This window comes from Crocodylus porosus, unplaced genomic scaffold (genome assembly GCF_001723895.1).
Source record: "Crocodylus porosus isolate Cpor-Errol unplaced genomic scaffold, CroPor_comp1, whole genome shotgun sequence".
NCBI classification, from domain to species: Eukaryota; Metazoa; Chordata; order Crocodylia; family Crocodylidae; genus Crocodylus; species Crocodylus porosus.
The window spans coordinates 25,451,455-25,472,688 of record NW_017728911.1 but is presented as its reverse complement, the minus strand read 5'-3'; the positions used below and the strand labels follow the sequence as shown (position 1 = coordinate 25,472,688).

At 45.3% G+C, this 21,234-nt stretch overlaps 1 protein-coding gene across 2 annotated transcripts in view; it reads right to left on the bottom strand.

Annotated features, from left to right (window-relative positions):
* The window catches only part of ADAMTSL3 (ADAMTS like 3), a 341,341-nt gene that overhangs the window by 73,449 nt on the left and 246,658 nt on the right, over positions 1-21,234 (bottom strand). For both annotated transcript variants that reach the window (XM_019533694.1, XM_019533695.1), the window contains exons 10-14: positions 20,675-20,813; positions 18,998-19,048; positions 10,873-11,077; positions 10,006-10,153; positions 8,399-8,483 (exon numbers count right to left, since the gene is read on the bottom strand). In XM_019533694.1, the coding sequence (XP_019389239.1) occupies positions 8,399-8,483; positions 10,006-10,153; positions 10,873-11,077; positions 18,998-19,048; positions 20,675-20,813 (628 nt within the window). The remainder of the gene's footprint in view (positions 1-8,398; positions 8,484-10,005; positions 10,154-10,872; positions 11,078-18,997; positions 19,049-20,674; positions 20,814-21,234) is intronic.

Below are 21,234 nucleotides of genomic sequence, written 5' to 3'. Positions count from 1 at the left end.
GTCTTAAAAACCTCCAAGGATGGAGAGTCCACAACCTCTCTGGGTAACCTGTTCTAGTATTTTACTGGCCTCCTAGTGAGAAAATTCTTCCTAATATCTAACCCAGGGGTGAGCAAAATATGGCCTGTGAGACCCATTCAGCCCACCAGGCCATTCTGACTGGCCCGCAGGGCACCTAAAAAGTTTAAAAGTTTAATATTTATCTGCTCCTCACTGCTGTCAAAGGGCGAGTCCCACAAGCACTCCCCACTATACACATGCACCCACAACCCCCCTTGCACTGCCATACATGCAGACCCACATACACACACCCCAGCCACCTTCCCTCCCCATACAGCACCCTACAAACCCCATACCCAACCACCCCCACATATCCACACACACACCCACATGCTCCCTCACCCTACACCTATCCACCTTCCCCCACATACCCAAACAGCCCCCCACAAATCTATACCCACTCCTATACCCCCCACAGTATACAAGAGTAAGACTTCATTTTAAGCTGTTGTGCAATCACCTCTGTGTTCACTACACAAACACATGTAAATCAGGACAAAAATATTTTTTGAAATCTAATTAATGAATGTTGTACACGTTCATTTTTTAGAATAAAATTTGGTATTTTTCTGGTTCAGAGCTGGCAAAACTTTTTTTTTTTTTTTTTTCCTGTTTTTTTGCACCAGTCCTGGAAGCACTGCAATACCAGGTCAATGCATGGAGTGGATGGAGCACGCTCTGGTTCCACCACCCAATACCAAAAAGAATCTGCTCAATATAGACCTCCTATGGAGGACATATCAGAGACAATTACCCTGGGGAGCTCGCCTACGTGGTCACGCTGCTTCCTCTGCCAGGCTGGGGGAAGTAGGGGGTAGGCCAGAGCTGGCAAAACCCCTTACTGAAAGGAGCATTTCTGGGAGCAAGGGGAGGGACTTCTGGTGGCAAAGGGTAGGGGGTTAGAGGGAGGGACTTCTGGTCCCAAGATGGTGACTAGGGGACGGGGCCCCTGTCAAGGGGCCGAGCTACCCATGTGGCCCTTGACAGCTTGCCAAAACTCGGTAAGCAACCCTCCGCCTGAAACCATTGCCCGCTCCTGATCTATCCTCAAATTCTCTTGCTGCAACTTGAGACTGTTGCTCCTTGTTCTTACCAGCCAGCCTCCTCAGAAGATAAGGTAAGAGCAGGCTCAGTCCCAGGGTAATAGCAGGAGATGAACAGTACACTTGGTCGCAGGGAATAACAAAGTGCCCAAAATTTGATAGCTGGGGAAAAAGGTGTCAGTGAAGGACCATGGTACATGCCTGGAGGAGCCTTTTAGAATGACTGAAAAAGTTTGTGGTTCAAGAACAGTAAGGTCATGACTAAAAAACAGTGAGAGTTAGGTCTCCAGGGTGGGAACAAAAATAAGCTCAGGGAGGAGAAGCAAATGCAGCAAACAGGAGTTTTGACAGGACATGCAATGAAACCCCAGCCAGACACATGGCTACCTTCACAGTGGGACTTGAAAGTTACAGGATCAGGGTAGTAGATCAGCCATTTTAAGGTGGTTACATGTATCTGGTTTATTTGTCAGTTGAGGATAAAAATGATCCCAACTAAAGAGCTTCTGGTTCCAGTGTTCATGTATGCAAACACTCAGACTGGGATGCCTTTTCCCCCGTAGCTTATCTTTCATTGCTCTGTTGGGATGCCACTGGAAGATACCTAAGGACCTACAGAGTAAATTGCCCATCTTTTCCACTGGAACACACACCACAGTTGATTTCCTATGGCCAAAAATATTTCATTATCAATTCAGGCTGAATCTTCTTTAGAGATGGATTTCACATCCTTTCATTTACAAAGGCAGACACTCAACAGGCTCATTCAACTGGCATTATTCTCAACAAAAATATTTCACACTGAGACATCATCTCTCCTATCCTGCTTGCATTCAGGGATACTAATTTAGAGATCAAGAAAGCCATTCATAAGTAGACTGACACTTGACCACAGGTGCTAGTCAGTGAAAAGTTTATAAGGGCAGCCAGCAAAATTGTGCAAGGAACACCTGCTTGGCAAGAAATTTTGTCTGTGTGGTGAAGGTGTGAAGTGCTTTATTGCTCATAACTAGACAGATGAAAAAAATAAAAGCCAACTGACAGGTACAATGGAGTGAATCTGGAATAACTCCATTGAGCTCATAAGAGTCACTTCAGTTGCACATTACAATAAATCAGAGCAGAAACTGGACAACCACAACCTACTGTGACACATCTAGGAAACTAGGGCTACCAAAAAAGAGGACACTTGTCGGGGGGTGGGGGGAGCAGTGATATGCCCATGCCCTGCCCCTGCCTCTCAGTCTCAAGTCACAGCACCCTTCCCACCGCTGTGCTGCTGCTCCTCCCTCCTGACCCACAGTACCCCATCCCCCAGACAAAGCTGGTGCCCCCCACTCCCAACCCACCGCCCCTGTCCCTGCTGCTACCCCTCACCCCCAACCTGGAACCCCTCTACTTCCCCCAGCCCTGCCAGTGCCCCTCACTCCCGATCTGCAGCCCTTTGCTCCCCCCAGCCCGGCAGCATCCCCCAGCTGCCCCCCCCCTGAGAGCACCGGCTTAGCCACACAGTTCCCTGCTGCCCCTGAAGGGACCTCCCTGCTCCCTTCCCTCACTGAAGGGGCAGGGGCCTCCCCTGCCTCTCCCACCCTGCTGCAACCCCAGCACCTGGACAGGTTCCCCCAGTGCCAGCAGGCACCTACCTCGCTCACACATCCATCCCCTCCACACACCCCTGCCACACCTGCTCTCCCTTCCTCCCCACAGCCCCCAGACACTCCCCAAGCCCAGACCCTCCAATCCCTGTCCCCACAAACTTACCTGCATCTAGCTGCCAGGGATGCTCCCACCACCCTTCCTGGCTGCATGCTGGCCATGTGCATGTACATGCACAAATACACGTGATGCCCTCAGCCTTCAAATACCCTACCTCTGCTCCCTCAGCCCCAAACAGCTCCTTGAAAGGGCAAGCCACAAAGGACAGCTGGAGGTAAGCAGGGCCCGTAGTGGGAGGGGGTTAACTCCCAGGCAGCGGAGAAAAGGCGGGTGAGTGGGGCTGAGGAGGGTCTCACCCCGGCTCCTACTTGGCTCAGCCCCACAGGGAGAGAGTAGGTGCCTCTCTGGTGGGGCAGGGTCCCCCAAATCCTGGGTAGGGTCCCCCCTAGCCTGGGAGCAGTGTAGTTCCAACAGCGGGCTCGCTGTGCCTACATGCAGTTTAAAAGGGCCCGCCAAAGCAAAAAAACCCAGTCAGGCTCTGGGAGCAGTGAGAGATGCATAGGTGCAAGCCCACTGTGCCTCCACTCCCTGAACCCCCCAGCAACCCCCAGCAGCGGCAGAGCACCCTGCCGACACCCAGCACAGCAGGAGGTAAGCAGAGCCTATGATGGGGGGGGGTTAACACCCAGGCAGTGGAGAGGAGGCAGCTGAGTGGGGCTGAGGAGGGTCTCCCCCTGCCCCTGCTCCTACTTCACCCAGCCCCCCAAGGAGCCACGCGAACGGAGCCTTGCGAACAGGCCGCACAAACAGGCGCACTTGTCTGCCCGGCACATGAATAAGCGCGGAGTTTGTGCAGGAGGGTGTGCGGGACGGCCCAAGACCCTGCCTGTGTGCCCTAGGGAAGGCAGTTCCAGCTGCAGCCAGCCTCCCAGCGGCATCATGCAGATGGGCATGTGCCACAACCTGAGGGTCCCCTCAGGGTCTGCAGCCCCCCACTCTGGTGCCTCAGAGGCCTCCACCTAGACGGAGCCCATGATTCCGGGCTCCACGCAGATGGAGCCCCTGGCTCTTGGCTGTGGGGGCTGCCTGTCACTTTTTTAGGCTCTGGGGTCCGGGAGCACAGCCACCTTCCCTTGTGAGGTCTGCTCCCTTTTGGAGTCTCTGGCACACCAGCTGGAGGAGCTCCAGGCCACAGTCCAGAGACTGCGTGCCATCAGGGATGGTGAGCGGGAGACAGACTCCTACTGCCAGGCCCTTCACCCCCTGGAGGCAGAGAGTAGACCAAGGTGTCTTTCCACAACAAGGGAGAACTCCAGGACCTCCCATTCTGGCCAGCCAAGGGGATGGATCAAGGTGGTCAAGGGTCCCAAGGCCTGCTACACCAAGGTCCTTGCCCCACTGGAGCTTTGCAACAAGTATGAACCTCTTGCAGCCCCAGCAGAGCCTGCCAAGCTGCCAGCTCCTGCAGGTATCCCAGGCTCAACTGTAGCTACCACCCCCAGGAGGGGGACTGAGGGAGTAATCTGCCACCCTGGCCCCTTAGCCCAGGAAGTCTGCTGCTTCCTGGGAGCCCGTATCTAAGACAATGTGGAGAGGATCCCTGAGCTCCTCTGGTCCACTGACCACTACTCTATGCTCCTTACCCATGTGGACACAAATGACATGGCTCAGAGCGCTCCCAGCCGGGTCATGAGGTGCTACAGGGGCTAAAGGGGCTAAAGGGGTTGAGGGCGCAGGTGGTGTTTTCCTTGATCCTCTTGGTTTCAGGCTATGGGCTGAGGAGGGAGAGGAGGATCGATGTAGTGAACCAAAGACTGTGGCACTGGTGTCATCAGGAAGGCTTCGGCTTCCATGACCACAATCCACTCTTTGGTGCGAGAGGCAGCGAGCTGCTGGGAAGAGATGGCCTCCACATCTCTCCGCTGGGAAGGAGGCTCTTCTCAGGCAGTCTGCCTGAACTGCTCCACCAGGCTTTAAACTAAGCCCGCCAGGGGATGGGGGACTACTGCCACTGCTGGCCCACTAAGCAATCCCTGCAAAGCCAGCAGGCCAAGGCATTTAAGGGAGCCCACCCTTGCCCCAGCCCTGGTACAATCTGTGGGCAAGGCAAGAGCCCCCAAGAGGACATTTGCCTCCCTGTACACAAATACCAGGAGCTTGGGGAATAAGCAGGAGGAACTTGTTCTCCTGCTTAACACAAATAATTACAATGTCATAGGGATAACAGAGACCTGGTGGGACTCCACCCATGACTGGACCACGGGTATAGACAGCTATACCTTGTACAGAAAAGAGCAAGTGGATAAAAGGGGAGGGGGTGTAGCGCTCTACATCAAGGAGAGCTAAGCGTCCCTGCAAGCTGACATTGGCACCCATGGTGGATGACTGGAGACCCTCTGAATTAAAATCCATGGGGAACATGACACAGGGAACACAATGGTGAGAGTCTACTACAGACCTCCCACCCAGAATCAAGAGCTTGACCAGGAGTCCACCAGGGAATTAGCTGAGGCCACATCATCCCAGTCCATGGTTGTCATGGGAGACTTCAACTACCCAGACATCTCGTGGGAAGAGCGCTCGGCCAAATCCAAACGGTCGCAAAGCTTCCTCATGTACGTGGATGAGCTCTATCTGACACAAGAAGTCTACAGGCCAATGAGAGGTAAAGCACTGCTTGACCTGGTACTGACAACTGGGGACAACCTAATCAGCGACCTAACAATCGAAGGGAAGCTTGGTGACAGCAACCATTAGATGATCACCTTCACCATCCACCGTAAAGCTGGCAAGATAGTCAGCAATACAGAAGTCCTTGACTTCAGGAAAGCTGACTTTGACAAGTTCAGAAGGCTTGTCGGTGAGGCCCTAACGGACCATGACCCAAAGGGGAGGGGAGTTCAGGAAGAGTGGTTGCTCCTCAAGAGAGCAATCCAAGATGTGCAAAGTCTCTTCCATCTCAGAGGAAAGGCAGCAAAAGGGCGCAGCAGCCCCCTTGGCTCTGCAGGGAATTAGCAGACCTCCTGCGCCTAAAAAGAAAGACCTACAAAGGATGGAGGATGGGATCCACCACCTAGGAGGAATACTCTGCACTGGTCTGGGCCTGCAGGGAGCAAACCAGGAAAGCCAAGGCTGCGATGGAACTCCAACTAGCTACATGTATCAAGGACAATAAAAAGTCCTTCTTTAGATATGTGGGAAGCCGGAGGAAAAGCAAGGACAACATTGGATCCCTGCTAAACCAGATGGGACAGCTGACAACTGATGCCCAGGAAAAAAACAACTTGCTAAATGGGTACTTTACATTGGTCTTTCACCAGGGCATGGGACGCCCCTGCCCATTACGGGACAGGAAAGCCCGGATGAGGGAGATTCCTTACCCTCCATCAATGCTGACCTCGTGAAGGAACAACTTGAGAGGCTGGACACCTTCAAGTCAGCTGGCCCTGAGAGCCTACACCCCAGGGTATTCAAGGAGCTGGCTAGCATCATAGCTCAGCCCCTGGCATGGATCTTTGAGAGCTCCTGGTGCTCTGGTGTAGTACCCGAAGACTGGAAGAAGGCCAATGTGGTGCCTATCTTCAAGGAAGTGAGGAAAGTGGATCTGGCAAACTACAAGCCCACCAGTCCAACCTCAGGAAGGTCTTGGAAAAGATTATCAAAGAGACCATTAATAGACTGGCTGATGGCAACATCCTGAGGGATACCAAGCATGGGTTTGTTGTGGGTAGGTCTTGCTTGACCAATCTTATTTCCTTTTATGACCAGGTGACCTATCACCTGGACAAGGGAGAGGAGATTGTCGTATATCTTGACTTTAAAAAAACCTTCGATCTGGTAACCCATGATCACCAACTGCAGCCTTGGGTCCACTACGATCCGCTGGCTGGGGAATTGGCTCCTTGGTCGGGCCCAGAGGGTGGTGGTTGATGGAAGTCAATCATCATGGTGCGCTGTGACCAGTGAGGTCCTTCAAGGCTCTGTCCTCGGAGCCTATATTTTTCAACATCTTCATTAATGATGCGAACATTGGAGTTAGACGCGGACTGGCCAAGTTTACCGATGATACCAAACTTTGGGGTAAAGCATCCACACCTGAAGACAGGAGGGAGATCCAGGCTGACCTTGATAGGCTTAGGAAATGGATGGATAAGAACCTGATGGTGTTTAACACCGAAAAATGCAAGGTTCTCCACCTTGGGAAGAAAAACCTGCAGCATGCTTATAGGCTCGGCAGTGCTACGTTGGCTAACACTACAGATGAAAGGGACTTGGGGGCATGATTGACCACAAGATGAATATGAGCCTTTGATGTCATGTTGCTGCTAGTAAAGCAAGCAAAACGCTGGCTTGCATCCATAGATGCTTCTCAAGCAAATCCCAGGACATCATTCTCCCATTGTACTCGGCCTTAGTGAGGCCACAGCTGGAGTACTGTGTCCAGTTATGGGTTCCACAATTCAAAAAGGATGTGGAGAAACTTGAGAAAGTCGAGAGAAGAGCCATGTGCATGATCAGAGGTCAGAAAACCAGACCTTGTGATGATAGGCTGAGCTATGGGACTCTTTAGCCTGGAAAAGCGCAGGCTCAGGGGTGATCTGATGGCCACCTATAAGTTTATCAGGGGTACTCACCAGGATCTGGGGGAACGTTTGTTCACCAGAGCGCCCCAAGGGATGACAAGGTTGAACAGTCTCATTCTCCTGCAAGTCCTTTTCAGGCTGGACATAAGGAAGAACTTCTTTACTGTCCGAGCCCCCAAGGTCTGGAACAGTCTGCCAGCGGAGGTGGTTCAAGCACCTACTTTGAACGCCTTCAAGAGAAATTTGGATGTTTATCTTGCTGGGATCCTATGAACCTTCCTAACTTCCTGTCCCTGGGGCAGGGGGCTGGACTCGATGATCTTCCTAGATCCCTTCCAGCCCTAATGTCTATGAAACCTTTGAAACCTTGAAGAGTTTATATATGAGATTTAGATATGCAAGCTCTCTTTCCCTCTCTTACATACTTATTATATATGATATATAGAAAATAGTTAAGCAGTGCCCACTAACACTCTATGTAGAAGTTATTCTGCAGATGCTGGGTTTTTTTTAACAGAGATATGAACTCCCAATAGGAGAGTGGATATAAGGAGCGCAACCTGGATAACATCTTTTGAGTTACTTTAAAACAATTCTCCCAAATTTATTAGGCTGGTGTGGGATATAGATTGATCGATCAATATATTTTTTGGGGGGGAGGGTGCACGTATGGGGGACGTGCATTTTTCCCTTTCTCTACACACTCTAGCTCTTAATCTTCCCCTGAAAATGCTCCTCTACATCACAGAGAAAAAGAGAAGCAGTGGCAGAAAATACACTACATTTGCTTTATATCAGCTGAGGATTCTCCCACAATAGCTGTCTTAAGGCTTAATTGAAGCCCTTTGGCATGGCTCCATTGATATAAGAGCATATTAACAGAGCCACTGGCCCAGTCCACATATTCTGTATGACTCAGGACACATCTGGGCTGTTGAGGTGTAAGACTAGGAATAACTGTCCAAAACCAAGGTAAGAGGGTCAAATACTAGATAAATTTGAAAGACAATAAGACTTTCAAGCCATTTTCTCCCACCCAAGAGACAAAGAACTTACGTTGGCTCTTCTGATATGGTTCTGGTCTCCTCCATTTCTTGTGCTTGTTTTAACCATGGTAGTTTAGCCTCTACAGGATTTTTTTCTGGTAGGGAGAAATATATAATAATTCATTCCATCAAACTTATGAGAATTTAAAACATCATACGATAAGTAGAGGTTTCTCATCAAGTGGCGTGCAAGCTACGCCAAGGGCAATCTTGGCAATGTTTTATTTTGTCTCTGGGTTGTATCAACAGCAGTGTCACTTGCAAATCAGAAGAAGTGATTCTCCACTCTGTTTAGCACTGGTGAAGCCTCACCTGGACTACCATGTACAGTTTTGGGCCTTCAAGATACCCACCTTCTGAGGGAACAGGCTGATATTACCAACTCCCCGTAAAGGACTTGAAGAGGAGTGAAAAGGTTCACCATCCTAATAAATGTGTTCATTTTATTGTGCATATAAGATGGATTTGCACTAAAGAGCTGGTTGTCAAACACAGCATTTACTGAGTACCTTAGCTATTTAATCCTCTCAATTTACTTAAAAAAATCACATTGCAAAGAAGTGTATCTAAGCTCCTCTTGTTCTGTGTAGACATACAGTACCTTTGTAGAGAGCTCTTTTCCTTGAGCCAGATTGTCAGCAGCATAGCTCCACTTATATTAATGAAGCTACGATGGTTTACGCCAGCTGAGACTCTACCCCTCCTATTCTATGTAGATCTCCTAAAATTCCAGAATATATCAGGGCCAACATCTGCTCTAGGTTCTAGAGATTCTGTGGCATTGCATTCTGGATGGCAATATACCTCAGGAACTTCCTGAAACCTCAAAACATCCTTTAAGCGACTCATTGGATTTCAGTAGCACTTATCTACATCTGACTTTCATTTTTACTGTTCAAATGATAATGGTGAGCTGTGAATAATCCCAGTAAAACCTTTCAAATGAAAAGGCAATGAGCATCTCCAACTGCAAGTTTCAGAGGGACAGAGAAGAATATCTACTTCTAATATAGATGAGACAAGAATAGAATAGGAGGTAAAGCTTTTAATTTCTTTCCTTTTGCTTTTTTCCTTTTTTCTTCCATTCATCTATAGTTTATCCCTTCATTCATTCTTTTAAAAATACATTTTGTAACCCATGTCATTAAGGGTATTTTTTTAAAAACAAAAAGTGGAAAGAGAGAAGGGAAGGAAATCAGTATGGCTGCTATTCAGGAATTTCTGTGGTGAATTGAGAATTTCACTGCAATTCCTGAGGAAACAAGGAAAGAAGGGCCCTGGTTATACATACCACAAGCTTTCAAAATACATTATTGGTCGTTGAACAATTCCCCCAGCTCTTAACGTACTGCTTCTAGATTTTCCAGTTTAACTAAATTACATATTTTAATTTAATTAGGTTGCTATTTTCATTATTCTGTATCTATGTTATCAGCAAGAAATATCAGCAGGACACCTTTCTTAGCACTAATAACTACAGCATTTCCTTTTGACAAGATTGGAATGAGTCCTAGTAAATTCCAGCTTCTGGCATTTCTGGAAGAGGCTACCAGGGACTTTTTAATTCCGTTAACAAAAATGTAAAACAATAACAGACTCTGACAAAATTCCAGTTACCTCTTGGCTTGTAACATGGTATTGGCACAATACACTCTTCTTTTATGTGCAGTTTAAGTTGTGGATTACAGCCGCCGACGTGCTGTCCACGATGGTCAATACACAATACTACTCGGTAACGTAACCCTTGGCCACATGTCACTGTGCACTAAGAGAGACAATACAACTATCTCACTATGTAAGCAAATGAGATATTACTAATAAAGGTGAATGATGCACCAACATCAAAGACTAGGGAGAAAGGAAGCCACCCTGGATTCTACAAGGCTTATCTACATGACTACAATCTGAAATGGAATTGGAAATCTAGATATAATAGACCCTCTCACATTGTTTCATAATTTTAGTTTTAAGGTGAGGTCAGAAACACCATGAAAATTGTTCCTCTCACAGTATTTCAGTAATTTCATTTGGATAAACTAATGAAACATAGAAGTATTGAGCTATATGACCATATCAGATAACTAGAGCCAAGATAAATTGGCTCTGTATTCTTGTTATTATAATAAAAAGTAAGACGAAGGCTGGAAAATCAAACTTGCAGATACCCCTCAGTCCCAAGACAGCCATGCTTTGGTTATTAACTGTAGTGAAGGATTATATCTATCAAGAAGCAGGAGACAAAAAACCTAATTTTCAAAAGAGTGTCAGCTCTGGTTCTAATTTTTTATCCATATAAAACTTTAGGGGCAACTCTGCACATGCAAATAACCAACCATGCATTTTACTATACACATATATCTAACTTCATGGTTACAAATGTGTCTCTGATTTTTTTTTTCCGGTAACTGAGTTTATGATTATATGTATTGTTTCACAAAATTAGAAGACGCCTTAAAAATAGGTCCAAGTTACTTTTCAACTTACCTGAGACCATTCCATAGCTACCCACTTGGGGCAATCAAATAGGTTGCATGTTTGAATGACCTTAGGTTTGGGGGCATACATGCATTTCCACTCCTCAACCTGTAATATCTCTCCATGTATGGTCTCTTCCACACAAACAAAGCTTCTCCTCTGAATTCCACCTCCACAGGAAACAGAACATGCAGTCCAAGGATTATGTTCCCACCTACAGTAAACAAGCACATGAAAAATAAGGCCACTTTTTATTCTTTTGGAATCTATTAAGTGTAGCAAAATACTGCCCCCAAGCTTATGGTCACTGAAGTCAATGGGTGTTTTGTTGTTTACTTCAGGGGCGACACATAGGGGGTGCACGTGCACCCCCTAAGTGTGGCAGTGCATCGCCTACGAAAAGGCACTGCCAACACTGTCAGTGGTGCCTGTGGGCAGTCTGCTAGCTGCTGCCGACACTGCTGGCGGTTCCTGCAGCTGGTCACCACCCCCCTGCTGCTGACAGCGCCAGTGGTGTCTGTGGGAGAGCCATGCTTATTGCCGCTGCGCTCCTGCCACCACACTCCGGCTGCCACCAGCGCAGCTGTGCAACCCCCAGATGCCAGGGGCACACATTGTTTATGGCTGATTTTATAAGGAAATAGAATCAGAACTATTATTGATAGTAGGGGCAAGCATATGCACTAGCTTCAAAATGGGATGGAAAGCTGTTGCTCAGGTGTGTTATAATTAGTACCTTGCCATAAGCCTGGTGCAATAACAACATAAATCACTTTAACAGTGACCTGGGTGAAGCAGGGTTAAAACTGGAGTGGTTTTCTATACTTGTAGGATCATGCAGACATAACAGCCAACAGCTTTCCAGGTCCCCCTTCCTTACAGGCTAAGTACACAGTCAAAATGCCTGAGGCTAAATTGATTCAGTCTTTGCAGGTTAATCTAAGCTGCAAAGATTGAACCAATAAGCAAATAAACAAACATTCACTTTTGATTCAGGAAATGCAGGCACATGCCTGCAGTGGCTCAAACCAGAAGCCGGGGGGCACCAGAGCACAGCTCTCTAGCACGTAGCCAGCGCAGGCTGTGTTCACTTCCTCTTCCTGCTGTCCCTGAGGTCGCTAGGATTTGCAGTCCAGAATCACAGCAGCAAGACTCTGCAGGGTTTCTCATCCCTTCCTCTTTCTGCTTTCAGGTGTCTCTGGGATTTATAGTCTACACTCACAGCCAGCACTAAGTAAGGGGAGCAGGACAGCGCTGTACTTGGGGGAAGGGAAGTTTAACTCCCTACCCTGGCCCCAGACCCCAGCAGGGGCTTGCCTGGGGAGTGGGGAGCAGTGAGTCCGCCCTCACTGCTCCAGCTAGGAAGTAGCAGGACAGGGCCAGCTCTGCCCTCTGGAGCACAGAACACAGCCCAGCCCAGGGCTGCAAAATGCTGGGGGACTCTGATTTAACTTGAACCAGGAAAGGGTCTGAGACAGACGTTTCATAAACTGGTTTGACCTAAATGAGTTAAGTTTGATACTATATTCAACAAAGTTTATCTTAAACCAGTTTCAGCCATTTTGAAACTTGTTTATGTGCACTGAACTTCTATTCTGTTACAGGTTTAAACCAGTTTCTGATCACTTAAACCAGTTTGTGTGTAACTTCTGTCCCTAACCTTTAAGCAGCTACAAATATACATTTGTCTCTATCCAGACATTTGTACAAAAACATATAGAATCAATAACATTATCATGCCATAAATTTCAGGTTTCCTTTCTACCCTTTACCAAGCTGGAAGTACCAAAAAAATGGAGTAAGAAATCAGTTCATTTCCTGAAGTGATTGAAATGACCTGATTTTTCTAGTACATGTTTTGAGGATTCTAGGGCCTTACACAGACGTTCAGTTTTCCTGAGATTGTAAAGCCTCACAGACATTCAGTTTGCCTTGGGAGAAGAAATCAAGAGCATACATATGTTCAGACTTTTTCTGCCAGAGTGAAAATAGCTGCTCCAGGACAATCATACCCTGGGACAACCAGTGTTAAATCACTCCCAGAAGACTTCCTGCTGGGACAGTGAATGTCTGTACATGCTGTGGCTTCTCTCAGCAGAGAATATAGTCCTCCAGCTTCCCCCCCACCCCCTTCAGGAAAACAGTGTGCTGCTCACTGGACTCTGCTGCTCCAGCAGGCAGCAGAATGCATCCTGTTCACAATCCCCACATTGTCCTGCAGGGAAACACAGGCTGACCATGGGCAGCCTAGGTCAGCCAATTGGGGCTGCCCTATGCACTGTTGCCATCTGTCCACAAACAGTGCCTTATTAATCGATATAGCAATGTTTTCCAGAGGTTGGCTACTAGTTTAGAAGGCTAAGTGTGCTTATTAAATACCATTGTTTTATGAGCTTAATACTTGGAGCTATATAATGCCCCAAAATAGAGTTGCTCCTCTAAGAACCTACTGTCCTACTGCTAACCATTTTGAACATAAAAATCACAGCAAAATCTGAAGGGAGGATGAAAATGGTTTTTGAAGTTCCATGGTACTTATCTCCTACTCTAAGCAGAAAAAATCCATTTAAGAACTGCTCTGTAACAAAAGACAATAAATACTAAAAACAGACCTCAAGAATCTTCCTGCTGAATACATATCACCCATTCTACAAAACTAAAAGGACTCTGTGTGTTGGGCTCCCCTCTAGATTTTTCTCAGCCTTACTCAGTCCATCCTGTCCCTTCACTATCCACATTTTCCCTAGTTCGCCAGAAAAACTGGGGAACTGATTGGGTTCATCTCATTTAGCTCATCTCATCTAGCTAGGTTAAACTTTTTAAATTTTACAACTGTAGTGACTCAGGAAAAAATAATGAAAAAACTACATCAGTTATAAAAGATGGAATCAGCAAATGCAGCAATATCACACCTAAACCAATTCATCAAGGGTAACAAAAGCATTGTAAAGGAAGTCAATCTCAGAGTAGATGGAGCAGAAGCCTGTAAATCAAAGGAAAGCCTAAGTAACTAGTACCTACACCCCAAGATACATAGGTAAATCCACAACACTTCCTGTTTTAAATAATTCATTAACCTCTCCACAAAAATATATATTAATCATACAAAATATTATGGATCAGACAGTGAATCTGAAACATACAGAAACCACAGAACTTTAAATTTAAAATACATATTTAAAACACCAGACACTACACAACTAACATTGATTTCACATTAGCAATGAAAAATGCCTTAAAAAAAACAGTTATACTTTTCACAGTTTTATCTAAATGAATGGCCAGTGTTAACCCATTTTCTTTAAAATATCAGGAACTAAAGAGCAATTAACTGTTCAATGAATTAGCAGCTCATGGATTTATATGGATAAGGTTGACTGTGCTGTATGTAATATTAGCCTCAGAAGTGTTTATAGCATAAAGTTTTATAGTTGTTTTCTTTATCTCATCGGTTTCAAACACACTCCAGATCCCATATTCCCAGAAGCATTTTCAAGAGGGAGTGAGGTCCATGGCTACTGGGGAAAGGGGGGTCTTGGGCAGGCAGTCAAGGAGACACTTTCCAGAACCCACAGCTGTCAAGGGATCCTCAACAGCCCAACAAGTCTGAAGTAAATGGAGGCGTTCCAAAAGCTTTAAAAGAAAATTTTTACCCTGGGAAATTTTTCTATTTATTTCAAAAGATTTCTCCATCTGTCAAAATATTTCGGTGGGGCAATCACAGCTCCAGCTGCAGAAGAGCTCTTTCAAGATCCTGTCATTTACACCATCAACTTTCCCACAACTTCCTCATTTGAATGGGAAAGTGGTGGTGAATTCCATAGGATCGCAAAACAGGCCTGCACATGGCCCTTGTGCTATGCTGGAGGCGTGAGGTATGACTGCTGGCCAAAGTAGAAGTTTGCTCGAGCACAATGACTGCTTTTTTTCAAGTCTGGTATGTGTGAACAACCCTGTTCAGCCTACAAACAGGCAAAAAGCAGAGTTAGTGTCACCTAGGCAAAGATCAACTACTTTACATTTTTATAGCACAAAACAGTTATAGACTGCAATAGCCAAAGAGTATTAGGTCCCTGCCAGGTCAAATGTGCCCCTGGTGCAGGTGCAAACAGACCAAGAGTTTTAATTGCTGACCTCTTCTAAGAGTTCTCTTAGGTTAGCACAGCTTTAAAAATACTATGGTCCCTTCAGAAGCTGTCCCAGAGCAGGCTGAAATAGGGATACACTGAAACATCTTTGCTTTCATCCTTCCCCAGTCAATGCCATTCATTTCTGGGCCTGTGCTGGCCCTATTCTGGCCTCTACAAACAAGGTGGTTGTGGCTCCCTGGAACCAAGGCAATTCTTAGTCAGGTCTGGCCTACAAGGACCAGACCTGTATCTGCCAGAACAGACCTGGAGTCATATGATTCCTTATCTGTCATTCTTAATTCTTGAAATGAGAACAGTTGCCTACAAGCCCACTATATAGTCTCCTTCACCATGGACAAAGCCATACAAACTTTTCCCATGTCAGAGAAATAAGCCTTCTTTCCAACTGTTGTCCTGACTAAGCCATTCAAGACATGAAACAACAATGCAAAGAAATTGTGTTAGACTGTGCTAGGAAGGGGTGATTCAGGAATAAACCATTAAAATGATTAATAGATCCATGGATTGTAAGGGGCTGGAAGGGACCTCACAAGATCATCAGGTCCAGCCCTCCTGCACTAGGCAGGAAAGACAACTGCAGTCAGGAAACCTGAACAAGGTGACCATCCAGTCTCTTCTTGAATATTTCCAGGGTAGGTGATTGCACCAACTCTGGAGGGAGTTTTTTTCACAGTCTGGACACCCCAACTGTGAAGAAGTTTTTCCTAGTGTTAAGCCTGAAACCATTTTCCAGGAGTTTGTGGCCATTACTCTTGGTTTTCCCCAAGGGAGCCATAGTGAACAATTTTTCACCAAGCCCTTGATGTATTCCCCTGATGTAGCAGTAATCTGCTACCATGTCCCCTCTCAGCCTTCTCTTTTTTTGGTTGAAGAGGCCCACATCCCTCAGCCTTTCCTTGTATGGCTTGTCTTGCAAGTCTCTGATCATATGGGTGGCTTTTCTCTGGACTCTCTCAAGCTTATCCACATCTTTGTTGAAGTGCAGCACCCAGAACTGGATGCAGTACTCCAGCTGCGGTCTCACCAGCACTGAGTACAGCAGAAGAATCACTTCCTTGGTTTTGCTTGAGATGTGTTGGTTGATGCATGCCAGAGTATTGTTTGCCCCTCTGACTACAGCATTGCAGCAGTGGCTCATGTTCACACTATGATCTATTATTAACCTTAGGTCCCTTTCAGTCGTGGTGCTAGTCAGTTTGGTACCACCAAGCCTGTAAGTAGGTTGGGAGTTATTCATTCCCAGATGGAGCACTTTACACTTCTCAATTTTGAACTTCATCTGGTTCTGATCTGTCCAACTTGCCAGCCTGTCTAGGTCTGCCTGTATCTGCAGCCTATCTTCAAGCATGACCATGCTCCCCCATAACTTGGTGTCATCTGTGAAGTTGGCCAGTGAGCTCTTCACCCCCACATCCAAATCACTGATAAAGATCCTGAAAAGCACTAGACCAAGCACCAGAGCCCTGAGGGACACCACTGACCACTTCAGGGACAACACTGGCCGGGAAAACACAGATCCATTCATGAGAACTCTCTGGGTCCTACCCCACAGCCATCTTCCTACCCACCTGACTGTCAAGCAGTTAAGCCTGCAATCCTCCAATTTTCCCATGATAACATTATGGGATACCAGATCAAAGGCCTTTTGGAAGTTTAGGTATTCAATGTTGACCTCCTCTCTCTTATTCAGGTGGTGAGTTACCTGGTCACAGAAGGAGATGAGATTGGTAAAACAAGACCTGCCCATGATGAAACCATGCTGGCTGTCATTCAGAATCCTACCTTCTGCAAGCATGCTGCACATAGAGTCCTTGATTAATTTTTCCAGGATTTTCCCTGGGATAGAAGTTAGGCTAACTGAACTATAGATGCCCAGGTCCTCTCTCCTCCCCTTCTTGAAGATGGGCACAACATTGGCCCTCTTCCAGTCTTCAGGGACCTCGCCTGAACGCCACAAGTTTTGGAAGAGTTTCACAAGATGTCCCGTGATGACTTTGGCCAGCTCCTTCAGCACTCTCGGATGAAGTTCATCCAGTCCTGCTGACTTACAAATGTCTAACTTTTCTAACTGATCACACATCAGCTCATAGTCAACAGCAGGAAGGCGGGCATTCCCACTATGCCCATTCTGAACCTTCTCTAGTACGATTTTCCCCTTAGCCCAGTGAAATACTGAAGCAAAGTAGTCATTCAGGAGTTCAGTTTTCTCCTGCGTGTCTATAACCACCTACCCTGAGTTGTTAAGCAATGGCCCCATGCTTCCATTTGTTTTCCTCCTGTTCCCTACATATTTAAAGAAGGACTTCTTATTGTTCTTGATTTCCATTGCTAGTTTAAATTCATTCTTCGCCTTAGCCTTTCTAATCTGCTCCCTACAAGTGCGGGCTGTTGTTGTATAGTCCTCCTTGGAGACTGTCCCAAGCTTCCACTATTTGTATGACTCTGTTCTTTTTTCAAGAGGAGCATGATATATCTATTAAGCCAAGAGGGTCTGCACCAGCCCTTCTGCTACCTTTCCTCTGCATAGAAATGTACTTCCTTTGGGCTTCGAGGATCATGTCCTTGAGGAACAACCATGCCTCATGCACTCCTTTCACCTTCAGTCCCTGGTCCCCAATAGCGCTTCCCCTACTATTGCCCTGAGCCTGTTGAGATTCGCTTTTTTGAAGTCCAAAACTTCAACCCTGCTAGCTGATTTGCCTGCCTTGTGATAGAAAGTGAATGTGGTAGTTTCATCGTCACTGTTGCTCAGGCTACCCTCTATATTCAAGTCACTCACCAGATCGTCTCCTTTGTCCAAGACCAAGTCTAGGAGAGCATTACCTCTGGGTGGCCCATGCACTTCCTCAGTCAGGTAGAGCTCCCCAATACAGGTCAGGAAGCAATGTGACTGATCCAACTTAGCTGCGTGTTCCTCCCAAGAGATGTCTGGGTAATTAAAGTCACCCATGATGACCATGTCCCGTGTGTGCGCAGCCTCTGCCAGTTCTCAAGAGAACTCCAGTTTGAGCTCCTTCCCCGGTTTGGCAGTCTGTATACACCTATGGTTAGGTCTCTCTCACTGTATACACCTATAGTTAGGTTTTCCCCTGCCCCTACTTAATTTGACACAGAGGATTTTAGAGCCACTCTTCTTTGGAGCTGATGTCAGCCTCCAAGGAGGTGTACTGTTCCCTCGCATAGAGAGCTACACCACCGCCTTTCTTCCCTACTCGGTCCCTTCTGTGCAGGGTGTAGCCCTCTATGGCTACATTCAAATTATATGAGGAGTCCCACCAGGTCTCTACAATCTCTACTAGATGGTAATGCCCACTGGAGAGTAGGAGGCTTAGCTCCTCCTACTTGTTCCCTGTTCTCCTGGCATTAGTGTATAGGCACCTGAGTCCTCCAATTGAGACCCTCAATTTCCTGTCATGCTGAAAGAGAACCAGCCCCTCAGCTCTTGCAAGAGTGGCTCTCCTGGTGTCCCCAACTTTGAAGCTTTCTTGTGTGCCAGAACTTGGGCATGCTCCAGTCAGTGTTTCCCCATCCCTTGGCGATCTTAGTTTTAATTGAAGAACAATATCTTTTAAAAAGCAAAATATTAATTGCTAATGCATCACACTACAAATAGTAACAGACATGGCAAATTCAGGCATTTTCTAACTATTAAATCAAAACATATATTCAAATAAAGGAATGGATAAATAAATACATTTTAAAGGACGCTTTGGCAGTAAGAGATTATAATCTAATAGGGTTGTATTGCAGACATTTGCAAACATGATAAACTACAGTCAATGCAAGTCCTGTTTAGGTCAATCATACATATAAAGAAGAATTTATAAGATTCTTCCCCAAATCTGCTTTTTTGTACAGTTTTAAAGAACCACTATAATAATTATTTACAGTCAAATGATAATATTCCATGTTCTTTGAATACTTAATTCCCAGTGGAAATTCCATCCCAACACTGGCATACTCATTACAGTGACCCTACGTACCGAGGAAGTGGCTGGAAGTGATCATACGGCATGATTTCTTTGAATCCATCACTGCAATAAAAAAAATACTTCATCATTATCTCTCATCTCCAAGATGATACTTACTCTACATGTTATATACACCCAAGCTTAAAATAAGACATTTTCACCATGAGGTCATAAAATCTCAGACCTTTTACAAGATCCTTCTGTAGACCACTCATCCTTTCTGAAGTTGCAACAAATACTCCTTATAACTTAACCCTATCATTTCTTTCCGATAAATGAAAAAGGCTATTTCTCTTCAAAGAGAAATGAATGATCTCTGAATATTTTTCAGATAATCCTGCTATGTACGACTCCTATGGGGTTGTGCCATTTTCCCAGGAACTTGCAGTCATTTCTTAACAAGAAAAGGGACACAAACAGAGATCTTTAATGAAGGAATGGATGGAAGGGGCATATGGCTTAAAAATACATAGCTAGGATTCAGTCTAGGATGGGTTAGCACTCTCAACTGTTGCTTACGTGAACAGTAGTAGTTGTTCAACAATAGCAGGCTTAGTCCCAAAGCTAAGGTAAAGTCTATTCCTCAGGCCAGTAAGGAGAAATGGAGTATAACATTGTTCTTACAGAATTCCTGCTTATCCTCTATTCATGAAGGGAGCCATAATGTCTACTTTTCTATCTGTATTGCTACTACACCAATTAGGTATCGTTCTTCACTTTACTGATATTTCAGGTATATTGTATCGGTCTGCCCATTCTGCTTAGTGATTTGCTCTTTAGCAAGAACTTTAAACTCTGTGCACCTATATTTAGCAGATGTCAATACTCATATTTATGTTCAGTGGGGAGTAAAGGAAATAGACAGTTTAGCTTTAGGAAATGAAATCTATTGAGAGCGTTTCCTTTTTTCATGTATATAACTCTAGCTCAGGCAGCTGGCACATTAATGGGAGGTTCTGGGACTTGATACCATGATGTTATTTTAAGATACTTTAGTATAGCCAGGAAACTTCACCAGACAATCCAAAAAGTTAGTTTTAAATACCAGTGTGCAATTCAATACAATTTATGTATACTGTACTGTTGCCTTTATGATTTGGCAATAATATTCTATAGCATTTACACCACAAGTACCTTTTTACTTTTTTATTTTCTCTGCCTATCTTGTAGCTTACAAAGAATCACAAAACTTTCATTGCGTGACCACTGCTGAGTGCAAATAATGAATGAGATTTTTATAGCAACTAGATATATAAAATAGGATAAACAATGTGCTAGAGCCCTATGCTTAGTGAGAAACAAAGCTACCTCCTGTCTTTAATGAGAAAACCCAAATCACACTATCAGTAAATCCAAAAGCAGGACATGCCCTGTCCTTCTATATAAGTGCACAAAATACATGCACTAGTGCCACATTGCTCAGCAAAAAAATCTAATATATAATCAAGCCAAGAACAAAGAAAAATGGATTTTTTTAACATTATTCAGCAAAGTTTCTTTCTCTTACACAAGTATGAGGAGGTGCTATGTGTCTGATTATGTTGGTGACAAATGCCAGCCTTCCATAATGTCATAGCTGTTTAAGACTATGCAATTCTATAGATGAAAGAAGCGGGAAGTCAAATAAATATGATGTCTCATCCCTTATTAATCAAAGAAACTATTTTCTTCAATATTTGTCACACAAACCTAGAAGGACAGGGATCCATGTTGCATTCCTTTAGTTTAGGCTTTGGTTTCTTATTTTCTGGATAGTAGTGACAGTAGTGATCGGGAACAACACGCTTCAAACGAATGTCCACACATTCAGCTGAGTTAAGCTGATAACCTAAAGTGGAAACAAAAGATAAATAAGCTAAGCTGGACAGGGGAAACAGTAAATTCTAGCAGATTTCCTTTTGCAAATACCATACCTTCCTTTGAACTCATCTGCAACTATTTTTTTGTTACATTTGTTTTTAATTAGGTAACACTGTACCGGGACATAGGACCACATCTTCAGCTGGTGTAAATCAGCACACTCTCAATAATGTGAAGGAAGCTTAATTTTTTAACTGTAATTGAGAGTCTGACCCATTGTTTCACCAGTATTTTATGAAGGTGCTCTGCACACACATTCTTAATTGGTTGCAGTTGGCTCATCTGTCATTATTTGGGGTCCTTAACTGGGTAGCTCTTTTGTCTGTCTATAATTTATAAAACCTGAACAGAATGGTTTACTGGGCATGTTAGTAACATCTGTATTATGT